The 24,692-nt window shown below is 44.6% G+C and overlaps 1 protein-coding gene across 1 annotated transcript in view; it reads left to right on the top strand.

The window, feature by feature from the left end:
* LOC309569660 (uncharacterized protein) overlaps nt 1-24,692 on the top strand; it is a 123,509-nt gene that overhangs the window by 55,640 nt on the left and 43,177 nt on the right. The window contains exons 2-3 of the mRNA XM_082275598.1: nt 4,154-4,608; nt 14,178-14,829. Coding sequence (XP_082131724.1) covers nt 4,154-4,608; nt 14,178-14,829 — 1,107 coding nt within the window. The remainder of the gene's footprint in view (nt 1-4,153; nt 4,609-14,177; nt 14,830-24,692) is intronic.

Here is a 24,692-nt window from a genome sequence, read left to right as displayed (position 1 = left end):
GGCCAAATATCCAGTACCACAGGAAATTCCTATGATTCTTGGCACCATCTAGGGGCCAAATATCCAGTACCACAGGAAATTACTATGATTCTTGGCACCATCTAGTGGCCAAATGTCAATATTTTAGGAAATTCCTATGTATCCCAGCAGCATCTAGTGGCCAAATATCAGTATCATAGGAAACTTCTGTGATTCTTGGCACCATCTAGTGACCAAATGGTACCACAGGAAATTCCTATGATTCTTGGCACCATCTAGTGGCCAAATGCAGTATCTTCAATTTTTTAATCAATTAAAAAACCTTCATCCAGCACAGGAAATACCCCAATAACATTCTTTGTCAAGTACTTATCTTGTATTTGCATTGCAGTGTGTTGCGTTGTGTTTAAATTCAGCATGTCCTATTTTCACTGGTATTCCATGTGCCTAGTTAAAATCCATGTAGTGTATTTTTATTTTTTTGCCTTGGGCCTGATGGAGTAACGCTGCCCGATACACACTGTGTGAATGAGCCCCGTCCCTCTGGGTTCCCGCAGTGTTCCTCCCTTGCATTCAATCTCTGATATTGGAGGGTGAAGGTGGTATTTAATGTTTTCTTTGGTTCCTGGAACTCATTCCTCACCTCCTTGCATCTCAGCCGCACCTTGCTGCCTGTGAGAGTCTATATATCATTTTCTTAGATAATGAAATCTCACACACATTCAATCACAAGAACTTTGTTACAAATCTGCCTTTGCAGAGAGTCCCATGCTATAGGAAAAATGTCTATCAGCTTTTACTTTTCCTTCCAGAAGGATGGCGCCATCGTTGTTCAAGCAGCAGAAATCCTGCATACATGCAGGAACACATTGTCACACGATCACTGGACCTGCACTGCTGAACTCCCATTCCACTGATTAGATGTTTTGCTGTGCTGTCCGTCCCTTCTTTTTTTTTTTTTTTTCCTCTTGAAGAGAGAAATGTCAAATCGGTGATCTCTAGCAGCCTCATAGAACATATTAACAGAGTCCTGTACCATGCCTGTATCTCCTGACCATCTCTCTTGGTGACATGCCTGTATCTCCTGACCATCTCTCTTGGTACCCTGCCTGTATCTCCTGACCATCTCTCTTGGTACCATGCCTGTATCTCCTGACCATCTCTCTTGGTACCATGCCTGTATCTCCTGACCATCTCTCTTGGTACCATGCCTGTATCTCCCGACCATCTCTCTTGGTACCCTGCCTGTATCTCCTGACCATCTCTCTTGGTACCGTGCCTGTATCTCCTAACCATCTCTCTTGGTACCGTGCCTGTATCTCCTGACCCATCTCTCTTGGTACCGTGCCGGTATCTCCTGACCATCTCTCTTGGTACCGTGCCTGTATCTCCTGACCCGTCTCTTGGTGCCGTGCCTGTATCTCCTGACCCGTCTCTTGGTGCCGTGCCTGTATCTCCTGACCCGTCTCTTGGTGCCGTGCCTGTATCTCCTGACCCGTCTCTTGGTGCCGTGCCTGTATCTCCTGACCCATCTCTTGGTGCCCTGCCTGTATCTCCTGACCATATCTCTCTTGGTACCTTGCCTGTATCTCCTGACCATCTCTCTTGGTACACTGCCTGTATCTCCTGACCCATCTCTTGGTACCCTGCCTGTATCTACTGACCCATCTCTCTTGGTACCTTGCCTGTATCTCCTGACCATCTCTCTTGGTACCCTGCCTGCATCCCCTGACCATCTCTCTTGGTACCCTGCCCGTATCTCCTGACCATCTCTCTTGGTACCCTGCCCGTATCTCCTGACCATCTCTCTTGGTACCATGCCTGTATCTCCTGACCATCTTTTTGTGCCATGCCTGCACCCCCTGACCATCTTTTTGGACCATACCTGCAGGCAGTCTTTATCTCCTGTTGCATGTCTTTGCTCTGACAGCTTTCTATATTACGTTTACTAAATATAATGGCCCTTTGGTGATGTCAAGGACCACCCTTAAAGCCCCATATATCAAAGAATCACTGTCTTAAGCCTATACATTTCTTCCTTGTGAGGGGCAAAGGGTGACCTCTTATATTCTCTTCTATGAATACATTTTTCAGTGTGAATGTTATTTTTTTTTAACATCCTGAGAGACTGTTTACTACTATAATAAATATTAAGTTCTTGGATTTCCTCAGATCTAAGTGGTTTCCTCATGTTAGAAGTCTTGTTCTATCCTACCAAGTGTATGTCTGCAATGTTGTGAAATATACAGATAAAAATCTGAACTCTAGTGGGAGGGATTTGGCCTTGACGAAGTGGGTGGTTCTTCCTACTGCAAGGGTTAAATGTTTTTTGGCTATGGGATGATGAACACCTCTGCATACTATTATTTTTTTATTTTTTCTTGCTCCACCGGCAGCCAACTTCTCCTCGGTTTTCCGGCAATTAGGAATGTGGTTGGGTCTTTGGCATCCTCATACAATGCAGGATTGCTATTTTTTTAGATCTCAGGTAATCTCTTTTACTATAGCTGCAACACTTCACTTCTCCCCTGTTGGTGCTCAACGTCCGGCGCTGCAGTTTTACCTGCAGCACAGATATCACAGATTGCTCACTCGGCACCCCCTTCATTCATAAAAAGCCTTGCCTTCTGTTCAGTGAATGCAAGGCACTTTGTGATTGGAGGAGGAAGATTGTGAAGTTCAAGCTTACCTCCTCCAATCAAAGTGCCTTGCGTTCACTGAAAAGATGGAGGAGGCGCAGCGCAAGCAACATTTTCTGAAATTTGTGCTTCAGCTAGAACTACAAGTGTCTGCACCGACAGAGTGCAAGCTATATAGAAGTACGTTCTAACAAATGCTGCAGCAGCAAGAGATGAGGCCCATTTCATTGGAGGTGCTTCAGCTTTGGTTCATCAGAAGTAAGTGGGAAGAATGCTACTCTCATGGAGATCACTAGGGGGAGGGGACTCCCTACATTGGGGTTCACTGGGAAAAATGCTCAAGTTGGTGGTCAGTGGGAAGAATGCTCCTTACGTTTGAGGTCAGTGGGAAAAATGCCTCCCTTAGGTTGGTCTTCACTGGGAAGAATTACCCCCCCTTAGGTTGGTGGTCACTGGGAAGAATGCCCCCCTTAGGTTGGAGGTCACTGGGAAGAATGCCCCCCTTAGGTTGGTGGTCACTGGGAAGATTGCCTCCCTTAGGCTGGTGGTCAGTGGGAAGATTGCCTCCCTTAGGCTGGTGGTCAGTGGGAAGAATGCCTCCCTTAGGCTGGCGGTCAGTGGGAAGAATGCCTCCCTTAGGCTGGCGGTCAGTGGGAAGAATGCCTCCCTTAGGCTGGCGGTCAGTGGGCAGAATGCCTCCCTTAGGCTGGCGGTCAGTGGGCAGAATGCCTCCCTTAGGCTGGCGGTCAGTGGGCAGAATGCCTCCCTTAGGCTGGCGGTCAGTGGGCAGAATGCCTCCCTTAGGCTGGCGGTCAGTGGGCAGAATGCCCCCCTTAGGTTGGCGGTCAGTGGGCAGAATGCCCCCCTTAGGTTGGCGGTCAGTGGGCAGAATGCCCCCCTTAGGTTGGCGGTCAGTGGGCAGAATGCCCCCCTTAGGTTGGCGGTCAGTGGGCAGAATGCCCCCCTTAGGTTGGTGGTCAGTGGGCAGAATGCCCCCCTTAGGTTGGTGGTCACTGGGCAGAATTGCCCCCCCCCATTAGGTTGGTGGTCACTGGGAAGAGTTGCCCCCTTTTACAGACCGGTAAAAAGATCATTCATGTCATGCTGCTGTTTCTGCCAAGTGGAACCAGAACTTTGTAAGCACCATGAAATGGACGGTCAACCAGCCACCACTCAAACTCCAACTAACTAGAACTTTGTTCAGGTCTTGTGAATGGCTACTAGCCCATGAGCATTGCATAATGAGAGAACATACTCCGAAGCAGCAATGGTGGCGATGGAAGGATGAGCAGTTGCAGAGTGTTGAGGGTGAATATAAGGGAGTTGGGGGGGGGGGGCGGGGAGGATACATTTCCGACACTCTGTTGCTTTGCCCTGCATATAAGCAAGGTGAAAGGATCTTTAATTAAAGTATGGAAGTATTTTTCTCTTCTTACAGAAAGGCTGACTGTATCCCTCCAGTTTAGGAAGAATTTGATGGTTTGACTGTCATCCATATTTTCTAATGAGCACACACTGTTCTCTTTACCCTGCAGATGGTACAAACTCCGCTCTAAGCCTGGGAAGAAGGAGAAAGAGCGAGGGGAGATCCAAGTTTCTATCCAGTTCACCCGCAATAACTTGACAGCAAGCATGTTCGACCTCTCCATAAAAGACAAGCCAAAGACTCCTTTTGGAAAGCTGAAGGACAAGATGAAAATCAAGAAGCGTTTTGACATGGAGTCGTCTTCTGCCATCGTACCGAGCAGCATCGGCCGCCTGGACAGTGACGAGGAGGAAGAGAAGAAGCCAAAGTCTAAGGCCGCCGCTTTCTTTAAAGGGCACCTACGCAAGAGCTCCCTGACCAAGTCCAATACATCTCTGGGCTCAGACAGCACAATCTCCTCTTCCAGTGGCGCTGTACCCACCAATACCGGCATTTCTATAGTGGTGTCAGATACTGGCAAGAAGCCTACTGCCAGGAACAGCAGTCTCTCCATTGAACCCTCAGGTAAATGTCTGTGAAGGTTCTCCTTTATCCAGGTCATGGTGTATCTTGTGGTAGTTGGGCACATTTCAACTGGACTTGTTCTGCAATGTTAAAGAGTTTTTGAGCTTTTTCAGGTCTGAGTGTCAAGAAAAAACCCTTGCATTTACTGCAGGGCTGTCTTTAACACAGGGCAAAAGGGGCAGCTGCCCCGGGTCCAGTCATTGTTGTGGGGCCCAAAGCAGCTGCCCCTTGAGCCTGCACTCCCCACAAATAGTTAAGTGGATTCAAGAGGGCCCAAGAAAATGTTTTGCCCAGGGTCCAATCAATATTAGACTGCCCTGATTTACTGTCTATCCACCCTGGGAGCACAGATACCTTAACCCAGCCTTTCTCAACCATTTTAACATGTAGGAACCCTTGCTACAACTTTCTATATCTACTACTCTCAGTACATTGCCATAGTAGTCAATAGGAAGAATGTTCCTGGTCGAATGTCGGCCCGTATGTACTGCAGTCAGTCTGACAGAAGCCAGCCTCTCGGGGCATGACCGAAAAGTCTGCCAGCCAGCTCCTGTCTGGCACTCTCAGCCAATGGCCAAGAGTGCTGTGTGGAGTGTTCTGGCAGGGTGGGCCGTCCCTCTGTCAAAACTCAATAAAACATCAGGGGAGATCGCTGTACTAACAGTTCATTAGTTAGTACAGCGGCTCCTCCTGAGCGGTCAGGTTTTTCAATGGCGTTCAGCGCTGCTGGGTTGAATAAAAATAAATTACGAGTGCGTACTAGGCTTTACACTAGCGATCAGTAGGAAGAATTCTCCCCACTATATATATATATATATATATATATATATATATATATATATATATATATATATATATATATATATATATATATATATATATATATATAATAAATTGGTGTCATTGGTTATTTATCTGTGGGCCAGAAATTGCTCAAGTAACCCCTTACATCCTCTGGAAGAAACCCAGGGACCCTAGGGAGAACCCTGCTCGAAACAGGCTGCCCTAGCCAATCATGGCAGCCATGGCACGTGTAGAGATTAATTGTCGAAGACTGTTATTGTCCACAACTTTCACCCCCCTATCCTGATTTAGAAATCTACACATTCCATGGTGATTGGATCAAGATGTGTGGATATCAATGCTGGGGTATCTGCAAGTGGCTTGGAGAAGCCAAGAAACCGATCTAACATTGCAGAACAAGTCCAGTTGAATGTGATTGAACACAAGAAGTCCCCTCTTAGACGCTGTCACTGGAACAGGTACAACCATTAAAAATTTACTCACCTACTGCTCCAGTGACAACTGTAAAGTTTTTCGTTTTTATTAATTTCCCATCCTTTGTCCTGGTGCATGGTCACCAGGGAGAACACACACAAGGTGAACGGCTGAAAAAGTCTGAAAGTTCTTGCAGTTCCCTACTCCAAACCATAAAAACCATTAAATAAAATAAGTTGGCTTTCCACTTTCACCCTCCAATAATTGATCCATTTTGATCCAGGAATCCCCCCCTTTTTTTTTTTTTTTTTTGTTTTACCAACAAAGGGAACCAAAAAAGTGCATGTGAATACACACAAAAAGTTTATCAGGGTGTGTTCCTGAGGAGGAAAGCCCCTCTCCTGACCCCCTGGGGCACAAGGCTCCTGATAAGGGCAAGGCAGTCTGGTCCAGCTAGCCAAGGCCTGGTGGACTCACTCTCCTCTTCATGATAGGCTGAAGCCAACTACCAAGCACCAGGTTAGGGCTCTCCTAAAGGGAGACCACCAAGGCAGGGGAGGAAGGAACCGAAGGGCCACATATCCTCCCCTTAGACTTTAGGGTAAGCCTGGAGACCCACACCCTACCATCCTGTGAGTAAAAAAGAGCCAAGTTTAAGTGCAGTGCTATACATTATATAATGTCAAAAGTATTGGGGCGCCTGCCTTTTACACACACATGAACTTTAATGGCATCCCAGTCTTAGTCCGTAGGGTTCAATAATGAGTTGGCCCACCCTTTACAGCTAGAACAGCTTCAACTCTTCTGGGAAGGCTGTCCACAAGGTTTAGAATTGTATCTATGGGAATGTTTGACCATTCTTCCAGAAGCACATTTGTGAGGTCAGACACTGATATTGGATAAGAAAGGCCTGGTTAGCAGTCTCCGCTCTAATTCACCCAAAGGTGTTCTATCGGCTTGAGGCTCGGACTCTGTGCAGGCCAGTCAAGTTCCTCCACCCCAAACTCGCTCATCCATGTTTTTATGGACCTTGCTATATGCACTGGTGCGCAGTCATGTTGGTACACGAAAGGGGCCCTCCCCAAACTGTTCCCAAAAAGTTTGAGAGCATGAAATTGTCCAAAATGTCTTGCTATGCCAACGCCTTAAGAGTTCCCTTCACTGGAACTGAGAGGCCAAGCCCATCCCCAGAAAAACAATCCCACACTATAATCCCCCCTCCACCAAATGATTTAGATCAGTGCACAAAGCAGGGTCCATAAAGACCTGAATGAGCGAGTTTGGGGTGGAGGAATTTGACTGGCCTGCACAGAGTCCTGACCTCAACCCGATTGAACACCATTGGGGTGAATTGGAGTGGAGACTGTGAGCCAGACCTTCTCGTCAAATATCTGTGCCTGACCTCACAAATGTGCTTCTGGAAGAATGGTCAAACATTCCCATAGACACACTCCTAAACCTTGTGGAAAGCCTTCCCAGAAGAGTTGAAGCTGTTATAGCTGCAAAGGGTGGGCCAACTCAACTTTGAACCCTACGGACTAAGACTGGGGTGCCATTAAAGTTCATGTGTGTGTAAAGGCAGGCGTCCCAATACTTTTGAGAATACAGTGTATGTCACTGCACTTTAATTTTTGGCTTTTTTTTTACTCACAGGATGGAAGGGTGTAGGTCTTCAGGCTTACCCTAAAGTCTAGGGCGAGGATCTGTGGCCCTTAGGTTGCTTCCCCTCCCGCCTTGGTGATCTCACTTCAGGAGGGCCCCAACCTAGAACTTGGTGTTTTGGATTCAGCTTCTGGAAGCTAAATGGTTGCACCAGATTTTGTGCCATGCAATTTTTAGTAAATAACCCCCAATGGCTAGGCCCTGAGGCCAGGAGAATTATGTTTGGGGCAACACCCCATTACTGATGCCTCTACAATATGCTCACAGACCTATTCACACCCAGCAGAGCACAGAAATGTGGCTTTGGATATGACAAGGAGTGACTTCTCCAAATTCGATGAGCGAGGGTAGGAAAAAGAGGGGGAGGGGTATGTCTCTACGTCAAGAACAATGTAAGGGTGATAGAGCGGAGTGACATTAAGGAGGGGATGAGTATGGCGTTAGAATCCGTGTGGGTAGAACTCCTTAGGGAAGGAGAAAAGGGAAAAGTAGTTGTGGGGGTTTGCTATAGGCCACCTAACCAAGGGGAGGAGGTAGAGCTGGAATTTCTAGCACTTTTGGGTAAAGTGGCAAAGCTAGGATCAGTCATCATATTGGTGGACTTCAATTATCCCCGACATTGACTGGGAAGAGGGGACTACACACTCACAGAAGGCCCGTCTATTCACGGAAACCTTACAGGATAATTACATGTCACAGTTGGTGGATTCTCCTACTAGAGAAAATGCAGTCCTGGATCTATTGATCACTAATGACCCAGACCTAATCTCGGAGGTAGGAGTCCAGGACAACCTGGGCTCTAGCGATCACAGGATGATCACATTTAGTGTAAATAACAATATAACAAGGTAAGTGGGGAACATGAGAACCCTAAACTTCAGAAGGGCAAACTTTCCAAAATTGTACTCATTGATGGAAAGGGTAAACTGGGACCGAACCCTGGGAAAAATGGGAATGCTTTAGGAACATATTAAGCAAAGGCATCTTGCAGTGCATTCCTATGGGAAATAAATTAGGAAGAGACAAAGCCAAACCTGGCTGGCTAAACCGTAGCGTTAAAAACCTTATTAGGGGAAAAAAATTGGCCTTCAGGAAATATAAATCAGAGGGCACAGTATTGGCTTTTGACCAATACAAGGAGGCAAATAAGTGTAAACATGAAATCAAGATGGCTAAAATAGACTTTGAGAGACAAATAGCGGAAAATAGTAAAAAAAAAGAAATTCTTTAAGTATATCAACAGCAAAAAAACTAGGGCAGAGCATTTTGCACACATAATTAACGATGATGGGAGGATGGTTACAGAGGACACTGAAAAAGCAACCGTGCTGAATGCTTTTTTCTCATCAGTCTTTACACAGGAAAAGGAGGGGTACACTGACCATGACTGTTTGGTTAGTAGTAATACACAGGACTTGCCACTATGGCTAACAGAGGGTGAAATCAGGGCAAGGCTGGATAAACTTAACACAAACAAATCACCAGGCCCGGATGGCGTACATCCGAGAGTACTCAAGGAACTCAGTAAGGTTATATCCAGACCACTGTTCCTGATCTTTGCGGACAGTATGCAGGGCTGCTGTTAGAAATCGCGGGGCCCCGTACAGACTACCTGGCAGGCCCCCCCCAAGAAAATATTAAAGATATATTTAGCTAAAATTCCAACAAAATCACTATTATCAGACACAAATATAACATGACTCACATAATTCCTGCTAAATCTAAAAAAAAAAAAACTATGTTAAATAAAAGAAGATGAGATGAGAAAAATATACAGGCTGGGTAGTTGGAGCTCAGTGATCAGAGAGACAGAGAAGAGAAAAAAAGTTACAATTTACAAATAAACTCCTGAGCAGAGATAAGTGCTGGGAGGGGGCCCACACAAGGGAGGGGGATTAGTGAGGGACGACTGTCTCTTTCTCAATAGATAAAAGCTGATAGCAGGGAGAGGGACAGATCAGATTCAGGTGCTGGAGGAAGATTTCTGTATTTGTTGTCCATCACTAATCCCCCTCTCTGAGTGGGCCCCCCTGTGTGCTCGGGCCCCCTACAAGAGGGCTGGTGGTCCCCCCCTATCAGCAGCCCTGAGTATTAGGACAGGAGATGTATCAGGAGATTGGAGGAAAGCTAACGTGATTCCGATATTCAAAAAGGGTCAGAGGCATATACCGGGAAATTATAGGCCCATCAGTTTGACATTGATAGTATGTAAACTTCTGGAGGGGATGATAAGGGACTATATCGTAGAGTTTGCTAAAGACAACATCATCAGCAGTATTCAGCACAGGTTTACAAATGGGCGTTCTTGTCAAACCAATCTCTTAACATTCTACGAGGAGGTGAGCTGTGAGCTAGATAGGGGCAGACCAGTGGATGTGGTGTACCTGGATTTCGCTAAGGCGTTTGATACAGTTCCCCATAAGCGCTTAATTTATAAAATAAGGTCTGCAGGTATCGACAGCAGGGTTTGCTCTTGGATACGAAACTGGCTAAAAGGACGTGTCCAAAGGGTGGTAATAAACAGCGCATACTCAGACTGGTCTGAGGTGGTAAGCGGGGTGCCCCAGGGCTCAGTCCTGGGACCAACCTTGTTCAATTTATTAATAAACAGCATTGAGGACGGAATCAGTAGTTCAATAGCAGTTTTTGCAGATGACACGAAATTGGGCAGGGCAATAACTGCACAGCATGAAGCAGATATCCTACAGAATGACCTGGACAAAATAACGGAGTGGGCAACGACTTGGCAAATGAGGTTTAACGTAGAGAAGTGTAAGGTTTTGCACTTGGGGACTAGAAACATTAAAGCACAATACACATTAGGAGGGGAACCCTTGGGGGAATCAAAAATGGAGAAAGATCTGGGAGTCTTGGTTGATGATAGACTAGGCAACAGCATGCAATGTCAAGCGGCAGCTGCCAAAGCTAGCAGAATATTAGCATGCATAAAGAAAGGGATGTATTCCAGAGATAAGACTATAATCCTTCCACTTTATAAAACTCTGGTCCGACCGCATCTGGAGTATTCTGTCCAGTTCTGGTCGCCAGTCCTCAGGAGGGATGTGTTGGAGCTGGAGAGAGTCCAGAGAAGGGCAACTAAACTAATTAGGGTATTGGAGGACCTTGATTATGAAGAGCGTCTGCAATCGCTTGATTTATTCTCCCTGGAGAAGAGACGCCTGAGAGGGGACATGATAGCAATTTTTAAATATCTCAATGGGGATCTCAGCTTAGAAAAAAAGCTGTTTAGTCGAAGGGATTGCATGAGGACTCGGGGGCATACAATGCGATTAGAGGAGAAGCGTTTTAACCTCAGGCAACGTGGGGGGTTTTTTACTGTTAGGGCTACAAGATTGTGGAATTCTCTACCACAAGAGGTGGTTTCTGCGGGTAGTATGGTGGCTTTCAAAAGACTATTGGACGTGCATCTCAAGGATCAGAACATTCAGGGGTATGAGAGATGATTACAGCCACACACACCTATACAGGTTGAACTGGATGGACTATTGTCTTTATTCAACCTCACCTACTATGTAACTATGAGGGATGGGAAAGAAATGTTGGTGTGTGTTTTTGTTTTTTTTTTTTTGTTTTTTTTTTGTTTTATTTCTTACCGCATCCATAAAAAGGGCCACAAATGAAGTGAAGTCCTACCCATGTTGGCTGTAAATGACTAAGGCTTCCCAGCTCTTCGTTTTCCATATGAGCAGGTACAGTTTTGTCTCTCTGCTGCCCTCTGTTGGTCAGCAGCTTATACAGAAGTCTTGTACTTTAATCATGCTCATCTTACACTGCTTTGCTACAGCTTGTAAAGAGCATTGTGATCGGTGGAACTGTACAGGAGCGCTGTGAATAGCCAATTAGCGCAGTCCCATTCTCTCATACTGATAAGAATTAATTGTGCCCAACTTTCAAATATCTAAGGGTGTTTTTTTTTTTTTTTTCTTTTTGTTCTTTATTCTTCCTATCCTCCAAGAAAAGTTTTTTTTTTACTATAATTAGTGGCAGTTCTGTTACATCTGCATAACCTATTCCTGGTGGAACATGTGATCAGAGCATGAGCAAGGCATAGACCTCCATGAAAGCGGCATGCAGTACGGTAGAGGCAGCAGATCCTCCACCTTGGTTATGGTTGGAAAGAAGGGTACGTGGTGGATGCCCATAAAGCTACAATATACAAACTGATCTCTTTTATAGAAGAGGCTTGTGATGCCCTCCTATACAATCCTATTATTACCAACCCCCCACAATTCTCATTTCAGCCACATTTAATACTCATGATTTCTCAAATACGACAATGATACGCCTTTTCCCTTGTTAATTCAAACGCTTTAACCACTTCAGCTCTCATACATGTACTACTTTATGGAACAGAGCCGTTTTTACCATTTTTATGCTTTGACGCTTTTTAAAGAACAAGGTAATCGTAGTTTGTAATTTTTTAATTTTTTTTTGTTTTCCATTTTGGTGATTTTTGGGGTCAATTGCCTAAGCGTTAAATACCGTATGATTGTCTGTGTTAAAGTATCTCCTGGAGTATGTAATGCATGAACGGCAATTCACAAAAAAAAAAAAAAAAATGCACAATAAATATTGCAAGTACTGTATTTTCTGGCGTATAAGACTACTTTTGAACCTCAAAAAAATCCCCCAAAAATGGGGGGTCTTATACGCCGAGTATAATATCTCCAAGGTACCCTAAGTATAAGTATTACCGGTAGATGTAATCTCTCAAGACGCTGGCTGTGTGGGAATCCTGTACCAGTATACCGTATGTACCGTAGCTTCGGCTACATCCAGTGTATCGCGCTGAGCCAATCAGGGAGAGCGATGTATTCTATTATTGAATGCAAAGCCTGCTCGGATTGGCGGAGTAACATCAGCCCGCCTCTCTGACTCTGCCAATCCGAGCAGGCTTTGCATTCAATAATATAATACATCGCTCACTTTGATTGGCTAAGCGCGGTATACTGTATGTAGCCGAAGCTACGGTACATACGGTATACCGGTACAGGATTCCCGCACAGCCAGCATCTTGAGATTACATCTACTGGCAATACTTAGGGTACCTTGGAGATATTATGAGAGATTACATGTATTCAGTACTTGGGGTACCTTGGAGATCTATGAGAAATCTGATGTTTTTCAATGGTGTTGCCTTGCTTCGGAAGGGGGGTAGTCTTATACGGCGAGTATAGCCCAAAACCTATGTTTTAACTTGAAAATTAGGGGGGGTCGTCTTATATGCCCAGTCGTCTTATACCCCGGAAAATACGGTATGTAATAATACATACGTATTAAAAATAAGTATGCAAGTACAATGTAAAGCTGTAATGAATTGCCCTTTTTCATCTCACGTGAGATATATATTGGCTTAAATGTGTCACGTGACTCAACATCTCATGTGATATCCCATGGCAAGTGTAAATATTAAAGTGACTACTCAAGTTTTTTTTTTTTTTTTTTTTTTTTTAGCATGACAAAAAGTTAAAGCATGGCATTGTCTTTTAAACCGCAAATGGGTGGGAGGGGGAGATAGGTGGACAGGGCGTACTTTTTTGATAAGCTGATTAATATACCTCTTGCCCCTCTTTCACAATTAACTTATTTCCATCCTCCCATCTTACTATCCCTACCTGTTAAGATGGTTTCACGCCAAGATGTTTGAATTATAATGAGGTAGCCTTGAAGGTAAATCTCCCCAGCTGTGTTAAGTGGAATTTTATTTTTTTTTATGTGTTTTTTTTTTTTTTTTTTAATTTATTTTTTTTATTTATTTATTTTTTATTACGGACAGTACTTAACAGACTACTGTGAGTTTTCTAACATCTAAACTTTCAGGACTAGCTGTCGGGGTGTACCCTCTTCAAGGTCGAGTACTGCTTGGACCATTACAGAAAGGGGAAACGCCCCGAAAGCTTGTCCTGAAAGTTTTGATGTTAGTGCACATAAAAGGAAAAAATAAATTGCAGGCAGTACACAATTTGTTCCTGTTGCAAGTGCTTTAATACGGCTATAATCACCTTAAGCATATTGGTCTGTGAACAGTGTTGGGGGTAACTAGTTACAAAGTAACTAATTACAGTAACTAAATTACTTTTTTTGGTAACGAAGTAATGTAACTAGTTACAATACTAATATTGGTAACTACACTACTTTACTAGGCTATAGGAAGTAACTACACTACTTTACTAGGCTATAGGAACGCGCTTTCCTGCGTTACCCAAGCCGTGCGATACAATCGTTATTTGGAAGAATAGAGAGGGATGAAGTTTATGACTTTTTGTTGCACTTTATGTTTTATTCTGTTTTTTCAGGTTTTGTTCTCATGTTTCCCAAAGCCTGTGTTTATACAATAAACTCTATGCAGAAAGAGTGTCATGTATCTTCTTCTACACGGTCAATTAAGAAAGAGGAGAGTAAAGTAATAAGTAGTGAAGTTACTTTTCAAATGCAATAACTAGTAAAGTAATCTCATTACAATTTACAGAAGTAACTAGTTACATTTTTTGAGTAACTACCCCAACACTGTCTGTGAATCCAGTGTTGAGCCCCATATTAAATGTTGTAACTATTTATGTGCAGGGCCTAGAGAACATATTTTTCCAAAAGCAGGTTACACTATTCAGGATAATACCTTCTACTCCTTTTTAATTTTGCCTGGTGTGTTGTGTTCCCATCTTTTGTAGTTATGGACCATGAAGCATCTCCTAGACTGACCCACAAGAGGGCCTTCAGCGATGAAGTCAGTCAGGTGAATACGTTCCCCGAACCAAAGGCTGTGCAGAACCTCAAACCAAAGAGCAGCCCCATTTCCAAATCTTCAGTGTGCATCAATGGAAGTCATGTCTACACAGAAGTGCCTCCCCCAAGGTCTCCTTCTCTGGAAAAATCCTCACAAGCCTCCAAATCTTTTCAGAATATTCTAAAGAAATCAGAGGAGGCCGTGGTTCCTGATGTCCTGATGAGGCAGACCCACACTGGAGAGAAACCAGAGCCCAAGTCAGCCATCCCTCCAGTGTTGTCTACAGAAGAGGAGAAGATCTCCTTAAAAATGACTCCGAAGCCAAAAACTGACCAGGCCAGAGCGGAGACCAAGCCTGTGCAAGTCACATCACCCATGGTGTTTTCCGAGGACCTGTCCAAGAAAAAGGTCTCAGAGGTTAAGGCCAAAGAAGAGAAGGCCAAGGATGGCCTCCAGCTTGGATCTGGAAAGAACGAAGGGGTTAATTTGACCATTGAAGACCCCAGACCACGTGTGCCTTCCAGCTCTGAGGATAGAAGCAAAGTTGGCAGTTGGTTTGGTTCCAAAGATGCAAAGGATACGCCACAAAAACCAAGGTTCGTAGAGTTGCTTTGTTTTTGAACCTGTCCTTCACTTCATCTTTTTTTTTTTTTTTTTCTTTGGTAGATTTAGGACCGATTGGAACCTCTTGGGTTTTAAATGTTGTCTTGATCTCTAGTGGAGAGATTTCCCCAACTTCCTCTCTCATGGTCAACAAGACCGAAAATGACATAAAGAATGCCCCCCCCCCCCCCCCAAAAAAAAGAAACAAAAAAAAAAAAACACCTTTTTAGAGGGTCTAAGCCTTACCTGCCCTATGCAATCCAAAAGGAAACTTTCTTCTAATTCGATTATATAATGGAGCAGCTGCTAAAATTTAAACTTATGTTCCAACTGCACATGTTGGCACAACCAAATCACATTTTGAGTAGAAAGTTTATCTCACCAAACGAAATCGGATGTTGCCTAAAGCCTAGACATCCTGCATCACATTAGCTCTAAAGAGGAAAAGATGGGGAGCCTCCTCTAAGTGCAGACATTAGGAAGAATTTATTAAATCAATTAGTTGGCAACTCACATTTGGCTAGTATAAAGGCAGAACATCAGAAAGCTATCACGGGGAGGCTGTCAGCAGTGATCGCCCTCGGGAACGCCATCTTGAGCCAATACAGTCAGTCCAAAAGAGAGCACGATTTGTGTGAACAAAATTTATAAAAAAAATTTGATATAGGTACAGTGTAGCATGACCGTGTGAATGTCATTGAAAGTGTGGCAGCGCTGAAATCTGGAAATTGGCCTGGGCAAGAAGGGGGTGAAAGTGCCCAATATTGAATGGTTAAAACACAACCCTTTTTTTTTCCTTTTTTTTTTTTTTTTTTTTTTTTATTTGAATAAAGAGAAAGGGTTATACCCCAGTCAGGTTTTTAATGCAGTCTGTGTCCCCCCTGTGCCTGTCATCCTCTTTATTTATCCTGGTGATTTGTCATTGGTATAGGAAGTGATCAGACATTTAATTTACAGTTATCACTGAAACAGAATGAGAGGGAAAATCATCCAGTTGGGAGAAGAATTGGGGAAAAAAAATTTCCAATAGGGAAAAGCAACCAAAAAAAAAAAACTTAAATGGAGTTTAAGAACTAAAAACTTTTTTTTTTTTTTTTTTCTCTGGATAGAGCAAGGGTGGGCTATAACCCGATATTTCTATTTTTTTTTTTTTTTTTTCACCATCTGTGTTCCATTGCAGAGGTTTCTCTTGACTTCCTATCCCATAGCTAAACAGGAAGGGAGTGTAGATTCCTCGGATGCCCAGGTCACCAGAATTGGTGTCCCCATTGGAAGGCTTCATTTACCTTCATTTTCACTTATAGCCGTAAACCAGAAAACAGAGAGGGTGAATCTCCCTAACGGTGGGCACAGAGAGCAATAAAAACGGACAGGGCTCCAAATCCCTCTCCAATCTATCCAAAACTAAAAAAAAAGAAAAGTTTTGCCTTTTAGTTATACTTTAACCACTTTGAAAAATTTACCCTCCTTCATGACCAGGCCATTTTTTTGCTATACGGCACTGCGGTATTTTAACTGACAATTCCGCGGTCGTGCAACACTGTTCCCAAATAAAATTTCAGTGGTATTGGATCACCATTGTGGTTGTTTGTTTTTTTTTTGTTTTTTTTGTTTTTTTTTTCGGGGGGGGGGGGGTTGGGTTTTTTTTTTTTTTTTTTTTTTTTTTTGGGAAGGGGGTTCCCTCTTTCATGTGCTAAAAATGTATTTTTGAAAAAAAGCATTTACTTTCTGTTTTTTTAAATCTATCCAATATAAAAAAAATTAAATTCAAAACATCACATTTCTTTACAAACTTAGACTAATATAAATTGTGCTACATATATTTGTTAAAATAAATCCCAATTTACATATATTGATTGGTTTAGGAAAAAGTTATAGCGCCTACAAACTATGGAATATTTATTTATTTTTTTTACTAGTAATGGAGGTGATCAGTGATTTATAGCAGGACTGCAATTATTATGGCGGACATTCTAACACTAACTGACACTTTTTGGGGACGAATACAGTGATCAGTGCTAAAAATATGCACTGTCACTGTACTACAAAAAAAATCTTTGGCCTGTTGCACACTTTCAGGTAAACCAGTATTACCAAAAATATTGGTTACCATGCAACAGCTGAAAACTGAAATCGGGATGTACCTGGATTTGGCTGCTTATGAGGACTTACAGAATGACCGGTGCTTGGGAAGGGCATCACCCCTGTGGTGTTTTTAGCAAATCCAAAAGGGGAGGTGGAGCGGTGGCATAATCTGCACAACTACAGTTTCTGAGAAGTGTTGTCACCTTTCCTGTACTATGCAGTGTGTAGAAGATCATAAGTGCATTATTTCTTATCAAACTATTAGCCTCTGCCTACACTATATTACCAAAAGTATTGGGACGCCTGCCTTTACACGCACATGAACTTTAATGGCGTCTCAGTCCATAGGTTTCAATATTGAGTTGGCCTACCCTTTTTAGCTATATTAGCTTCAGCTCTTTCTAGGAAGGCTGTCCCCAAGGTTTAGGAGTGCATCTATGGGAATGTTTGACCATTCTTCCAGAAGCGCATTTGTGAGGTCAGGTACTGATGTTGAATTCATCCCAAAGGTGTTCTATCAGGTTGAGGTTACGACTCTGTGCAGGCCAGGCAAGTTCCTCCACCCCAAACTTGCTTATCCATGTCTTTATGGACCTTGCTTTGTGTACTGGTGCGCAGTCATGTTGGAACAGGAAGGGGGACAAAGTTGGGAGCATGAAATTGTCCAAAATGTCTTGGTATCATGACGCCTTCAGAGTTCCCTTCAATGGAACTAAGGAGCCAAGCCCAACCCCTGAAAAAGAACCCCACACCATAATCCCCCCTCCATCAAATGATTTGGACCAGTGCACAAAGCAAGGTCCATAAAGACATGGATGAGTGAATTTTGAATGGAGGAACTTGAGTTTACAAACTAAGACTGTGATGCCATTAAAGTTCATGTAAAGGCAGGTGTCCCAATACTTTTGGTAATATGGTGTATATCTATTTGGAGGTGCCCTTTTTTCCTGCTATAGGTCCTTATGGCATAACCTAAAGTACATTATCCAATTTTCTTATTCAATTTCATTTTAGATTTACCTTCAACTATGCAGTGCAAGGGCCTGCCTGATTGCATAGAAATTTAAAGGGTTTGGGTTTGACCTCTTATTTGGTTTTTGGTAAATCTAAAGTAAAATTGTATAATGTATAGCCAGCTTTGGACTGGAAACCTTTAAAATTTAAACCTCCTTCACTTTTTTTTTTTTCTTAGCATTTCCTTTTTAAAGGGAACCTGTCAGGTTAGACCAGCCTTTCTCAACCTTTTTAACACAGAGGAACCCCTGAAATAACTTTCCAGTCTCAGAGAACCCCTGCTAAAAATGATTAAATCTGAAACTCGTGATACATCCGTGGGAAGGATGCTTCTCACACTTGTGGTCATTGGGAAGAATTACTCTTACAGATAGCTAACAAGATCAATGGTGTCAGTGGGAACTTATCTGGGAGACAGAAATTTCTCTTTGCTCAAAGAACAACCTCTGGAGGAACCATAAGGTTCCATGGAACCCTGGTTAAAGCGGAGTTCCACCCTAAATTGATACTTACCTCCATCTTCTCGCTCCGGGTCACCTGAAAAACAAATGGATAATCGCAATTTTTTTTTTTTACTTACCTTGTAGAGAAAATATACTTACCTTACTTCCTTCTTCCTCCCCTCGGCGGCCACGGTGATTCGTAACTTCCTGGCTTTTGCAATGATTCCTGGGAGCTGAACGTCATCGCTCCCAGGAATCATTTCGCCTGCACCGGCCCCGACGTCAGTTCCGGGGCGCGCGCGTCATTCCCTTCTAAACAGCTTCTGGGCATGCCCAGAAGCTGTGGAGGGATGACGCGCGTGCACCAGAAGTGACGTCGGGGCCGGTGCAGTGCATCGTGGGACCGAAGAAGGAAGAGGACGGAAGAGGACGCAGAAGAGGATCGCGCTGGCTTCAAGCTGCCCACACCTGAGATGGCAGCGCTGGACAAGACCTTTTCAAGATAAGTATTTCTCCCAAAAGGTAAGTGCAACCCGGGACAGATCAGAGGCTAGCCATTGTGGAATGTGCTAGCCCTGACTGTCCCGGGGGTATTTTTATTAAAAAATGTTTAACCAGGGTGGAACTCCGCTTTAAGAAACCCTGGGTTAGTCACTGGTGACTTATTTTCCAAGTGCAAGATCCTGGTTTGTCACTATTATCCTTTACTTTTTGGTAAGATCTTGCCCTGGAACCAGCATGTGCAGAGCATTTCTCAGAACCAGATATATACTAAATTACCAAAAGTATTGGGACGCCTGCCTTTACACGCACATGAACTTTAATGACATCCCAGTCTTAGTCCGTAGGGTTCAATATTGAGTTGGCCCACCCTTTGCAGCTATAACCGCTTCAATTTTTCTGGGAAGGCTGTCCACAAGGTTTAGGAGTGTGTCTATGGGAATGTTTGACCATTCTTCCAGAAGCACATTTGTGAGGTCAGGCACTGAAGTAAACGAGAGTGCTTGGCTCGCAGTCTCCACTTTAATTCATCCCAAAGGTGTTCTATAGGGTTGAGGTCAGGATTCTGTGCATGCCAGTCAAGTTCCTCTACCCCAAGCTCACTCCTCCATGTCTTTATGGACTTTGCTTTGTGCACTGGTTCAAATCATTTGGTGGAGGGGGGGATTATGGTGTAGGTTTGTTTTTTAGGGGGTTTGGCTTGGTCCCTTTGTTCCAGTGAAGGGAACTCTTAAGGCATCAGCATACCAAGTCCATTTTGGACACTTTTCATGCTCCCAACTTTGTGGGAACAGTTTGGAGATGGCCCCTTTCTGTTCCAGCATGACTTCCCAGAAGAGCTGCGAAGAGTGGTCCAACTCAATATTGAACCCTACAGACTTATGGGCCATACACACTAAGATTTTCTGAAGACTTTTTTTCCTTTAGACTTACCAAAACCATATAATATGAGGTCAAACCTAAACACCTTCAATTTGTATGCAATCTGGCAGGCCCTTGCACTACATAGAAAAGGTACATCTGAAGGACAAAGTCTTCAGAAAATCTTATAGTGTGTATGGCCCTTAAGACTGGGAGGCCATTAAAGTTCATGTGCGTGTAAGGCCAGGCGTCCCAATACTTTTGGTAATCTAGTGTATGTCCATGCTGTATTACAGCTCAGTGACTTATGCTGTATGGCCATTGTAGAGTATGTGGGCATACTCCACATTATTGGGTTAAAGCTTTTCCAGGGAAGGATACGGTTTTATACTACAACATACAAAGACATTTTAGACATTTTTGCCCTTTAAACTTGACGACCGTTTTGGAGAAGGCCATTTTTTGTTCTAGCATGAATGCCTTCCTGCATACAAATGCAGTTGCCTAAAGACAAGGTTTGATGGGGTTGTTGTGGAAGAACTTGAGTAGTCTGTATAGAGCCCTGGCCTCAACCCTAATGGGATGATATTGGAAATATTGTGATCCAGGTCTCTCATCTTAACATTGGTACCTGACCTCACAACTGTTGTTCTGGCTGAATGGGCACCACAATCACTCCACAATCAGGTGGAAAGCCACCTCAAAATAACAGGGGCTGTTAAAGATGCAAATGAGGGACCAATGCCATAATAATGACCATGTTTTTGGATCGGGTAGCCACAAAGAAGGAACCAGCTCTATATATTAATGTCCATAGTTTTTGAATGAGATGTCCCAACAAGCTCTGATGGGTGTGATGGTCAGGTGTCCACAAACCATAAACCCTATGACCTACCTAGTGAAGCAAGGATAAGGCAGACAGCCACAATGTTGAACCTTTGAAAAATAAGTCTGCAGTGGCATCTTCCAGACTTCGAATAGCAGTTCCCTATGGTTAGCTTTGCGTCTTAGTGTTAAAGGCCGAACAGCAACAGAGAAGATTTTTGTTTCCATTCGGTTTCGTAATGCAGAAGAAACCTTTTGTAGGTCACATTCAGTTGCGTCTCTGTGTTCATCTGTGGAGTTCGGGACATACACAGGATATGTGGAAATGTTCTGCTGTGTATTAGCCTACTGACCTATCACTTCCTCATTCTCCTAACTGCCAGCTTATATAACCCAACTATGTAACTGCACTAGTGTATATCCTTTAACAAGCAGTATCCCTGTACACGGAAGAGAAGTAAATGCAACATTGGGGTTGATTTACTAAAACTGGAGGGTGCAAAATCTGGTGCAGCTCTGCACAAAAAACCAACGCAAATTATGCTCTACAGGGAACCTCTGGGGGAATCCAGGATGTCGAAAGATCAGGTTCTAGGGGGGGTTCTAGTAGAAGATAGACTAAGCAATATAATGCAATATCAAGCTGCAGCTGCCAAAGCCGGCAGAATATTTGCATGCACAATGAAGAGGATCTATTCCAGAGATAAAGCTATAAACCTACCACTTTATGAAAACCCTGGTCTGCCTACATCTAGAGTATCCTGTCCAGTTCTGGTCGCCAACCCACAGAAGGGATGTGCTAGAACTGGAGAGTCCAAAGAAGGGCAACTAAACTAATGAGAGGGAACAAGATGGCGATTTACAAATACCTCAATGGTGATCTCAGCATAGGAAAAAAAGATTTAGTCTCAAGGAGTGTAAAAGGACACATGGCCACACAAAAAAAAGATTAGAGGAGAGGCGGTTTAACCTTAACCACTTCAATACCGGGCACTTTCCTCCCTTCCTGCCCAGGCCAATTTTCCCCTTTTTAGCGCTGTTGCATTTTGAATGACAATTGCGCGGTCATGCAACACTATACCTACACCAAATTTATGTAATTTTCCCCCCACAAATAGAGCTTTCTTTTGGTGGTATTTGATCACCTCTTTTTTCCTTTTTGCTAAACAAATAAAAAAAGACCGAAAAGTTTGAAAAAAAAGAAGTTTTTTTGTTTGTTATACAATTTTGTAAATAAATACGTTTTTTCCTGCACTGATGAACACTGAGGAGACTGCACTGACAGGCCCTGATGGGGTGGCACTGATAGGCGGCACTGCTGGGCACTGATAGGTGGCACTGCTGGGCACTGATAGGTGGCACTGCTGGGCACTGATAGGTGGCACTGATAGGTGGCACTGCTGGGCACTGATAGGTGGCACTGCTGGGCACTGATAGGTGGCACTGCTGGGCACTGATTGGCGGCACTGATGGGCACTGCTGGGCACTGATGGGCGGCACTGCCGGGCACTGATAGGTGGCACTGACGGGCACTAATGGGCACTGATAGGTGGCACTGATGGGCACTGATAGGTGGCATTGCTGGGCACTGATAGGTGGCACTGCTGGGCACTGATAGGCGGCACTGCTGGGCACTGATAGGCGGCACTGCTGGGCAATAATGGGCACTGGTGGGCGACACTAAAAGATGGCAATGATGGGCACTTGTGGCAGCACTGATAGGGGGGGTACTGGCGGGCAGCACTGATGGGGAGGGCAATGGGGGGCTCCCTGAGCCCTGATTGCCATCCCTGGTGGCCATAGTGGGCATCCCTGGGGTCATAGTGGGCATCCCTGGGGTCATAGTGGACATCCCTGGTGGTTCTAGTGGCATCCCCCCCCCCCCCCGAGGGTCTGCACTGGTGATCAATGATCTGATTACCAGTGCCGCCCCCCTGTCAGGGGAGCCGCCGATCAGCGCTCCTTTACTCATGCCTGTCAGGCACGAACTAAGGAAAGCCGATCAACGGCTGTTCCTGTTTACTATGTGACCAGCAGTGATTGGACACGGCTGATCACATGGTAAAGAGCTACGTCAGTAGGCTCTTTACCGAGATCGGAGATGCAGGGTGTCAGGCTGACACCTCGCATCACCGATCGCCGCTCTGTGCTCCCCCGGGGGGCGCCCAGAGCTCTATTATCCTGCCGCCGTCATATGACGTCCGGTCAGGATAATACAACCACATTCCCGCCGTCAATTGCCTATAGGGCGGGCAGGAAGTGGTTAAGCTGCGTAAGGGGCTTTTCACTGTAAGGGTGGTGAGAATGTGGACCTCTTTCACAATTGGTGGTAACAGCGGGGAGTATGGCTACTTTTAAAATAATCTTGGACGTGCATCTCACAGATCACAACATTCAGGGTTATAGGAAATGGATCAAGTCACTGACACACACCTGTGCAGGTTGAACTGGAAGGACTGTTGTCAGGGGAGGACTGGGGCAGGGGGGCAATTACACCCTGGGCCACTCTGATGCTCCATAAAAAGGCTGCACCGCTTCTGCCACAGACATGCTTAAAGGATTCCTGGGGGAAGAGAAGTAAGTAGTCCCCAAAGCTGACCTACTGAGTGCGGGATAAAGACAAGGACAGAGCGCAGGTCACCCCCCCCCCCCCCCCCCCAGGATGGATGGTGTAAGCTGTGTCTGAGCAGAGGCCGGTTCTATGCCCAACTGGAGACTCTCCTCCCCCAGGCAGCCCCAACCGAGCTGTCCCAGCTCCCCCCAACCGTCCCTGCTGGCCAGGTTGGGAACCCAGATTGGAACAGGGCTTCAGCCTGGAATGGGGGTCAGGAGGAGGACGGGAAGAGGAGAGTGGGAGGGGGGCTGAGCTACTTTACCATGGGTCTCTGGTTTGTACTTGCCCCCTGGGCTGAAAGTTGCCAGTCAGCCCCTGACTTTTGTCTTTATTCAACCTCAACTGCTATGCAACTATGTAGCTTCCAGGTTTTTTTTTTTTTTTTTTTCTTTTGCCAAAGCTTAATTGAACAAGCTGCAGGTGAATGCTGATTGGCTACTGTGCACAGCTGCACCAGATTTTGCCCTCTCCGGTTTTAGTAAATTAACCCTAGTCTCCCACACACAACGTGTAACTGCCCAGATCTGCATAAAACCTTGCTTGCTGTGTAGATTTACGTTGCTTGACACCAGTAGAGAGCCCTGATGTGGCAGCTACCCGAACAAGAGGCTGCAGTTGTAGGATTGTACTATGCTGTGAATGGCCTGTATAATTGTATGTCCTGCTATCTGATATAGTCAGCAATGCAGACACAGCTGAACCTATCCAAAGAGAGATGTACCCCCCTCATCTTGCAGAATAACTAGAAGATTTGGACCAGTGTTTTTTTTTTTTTTTTTTGTAGTTCATAGTAGAAAAGGAGTCCAGTGCTGGACTTTCTCATTAGAAAGCCCTGCATGATCTGCAAAGAAACCGTCATGGAAGGTTCCTCTCCTGAGAAATATGGAGGCTTCTGATGATGCTTGTTGCCTGTTTGCATGCTGTTGGGAGTCCCTGACCCAGAACAAGAATGTAGAAATCTGCATACCTCGTGGCTGGGGTCATTTAATATTCACACTTTAACCTCCCTGGTGGTCTGATTATGTCAGGATTTCTGTGCAAAAAGCGGTACATTGTTTTGCATGGAAATCTGTTTTAATTTGAAAACTCCCCTTCCTCTGCGATTCCCCACCGTCCTCCCGCTGTCCTCCCGCTCTGTGCTCAGCCGATGCCGGCACCGGTCTTCTGGTTCCCTTCCCTGTGAGCGTTGCGACGCAGGGGGTGGAACCGGCGGCAAATTTAAAAAAATGTAAATACACCAAATGAGATGATACAAAGCTGTGATCCTAAAGGATTACACTGTATCATCCCATTTCACCACAGGATTTCACCTGGTGACCTTTCCAGTGCCCTGCCTGTGCTTTTCCAGTGCTTTGTGCCTGGAAAATGAACGACCATGGCGTCCAAAAAGCGTTCTTTTTCTGCAAAAGCGCTTTTAGACGAACTGGAAGACAGCGAAACGGAGTTACTTGACGAACTGAGCGATAGCGATTGGTGGGAAAATTCTTCATCCGGTGCGGAAAGTGAGGACAGC

Source organism: Pelophylax lessonae (assembly GCF_965119305.1).
Source record: "Pelophylax lessonae genome assembly, chromosome: 1".
Lineage (NCBI taxonomy): Eukaryota > Metazoa > Chordata > Amphibia > Anura > Ranidae > Pelophylax > Pelophylax lessonae.
Note: the sequence above shows the minus strand (reverse complement) of the source record. Positions and strands in the feature narration are given on the sequence as shown.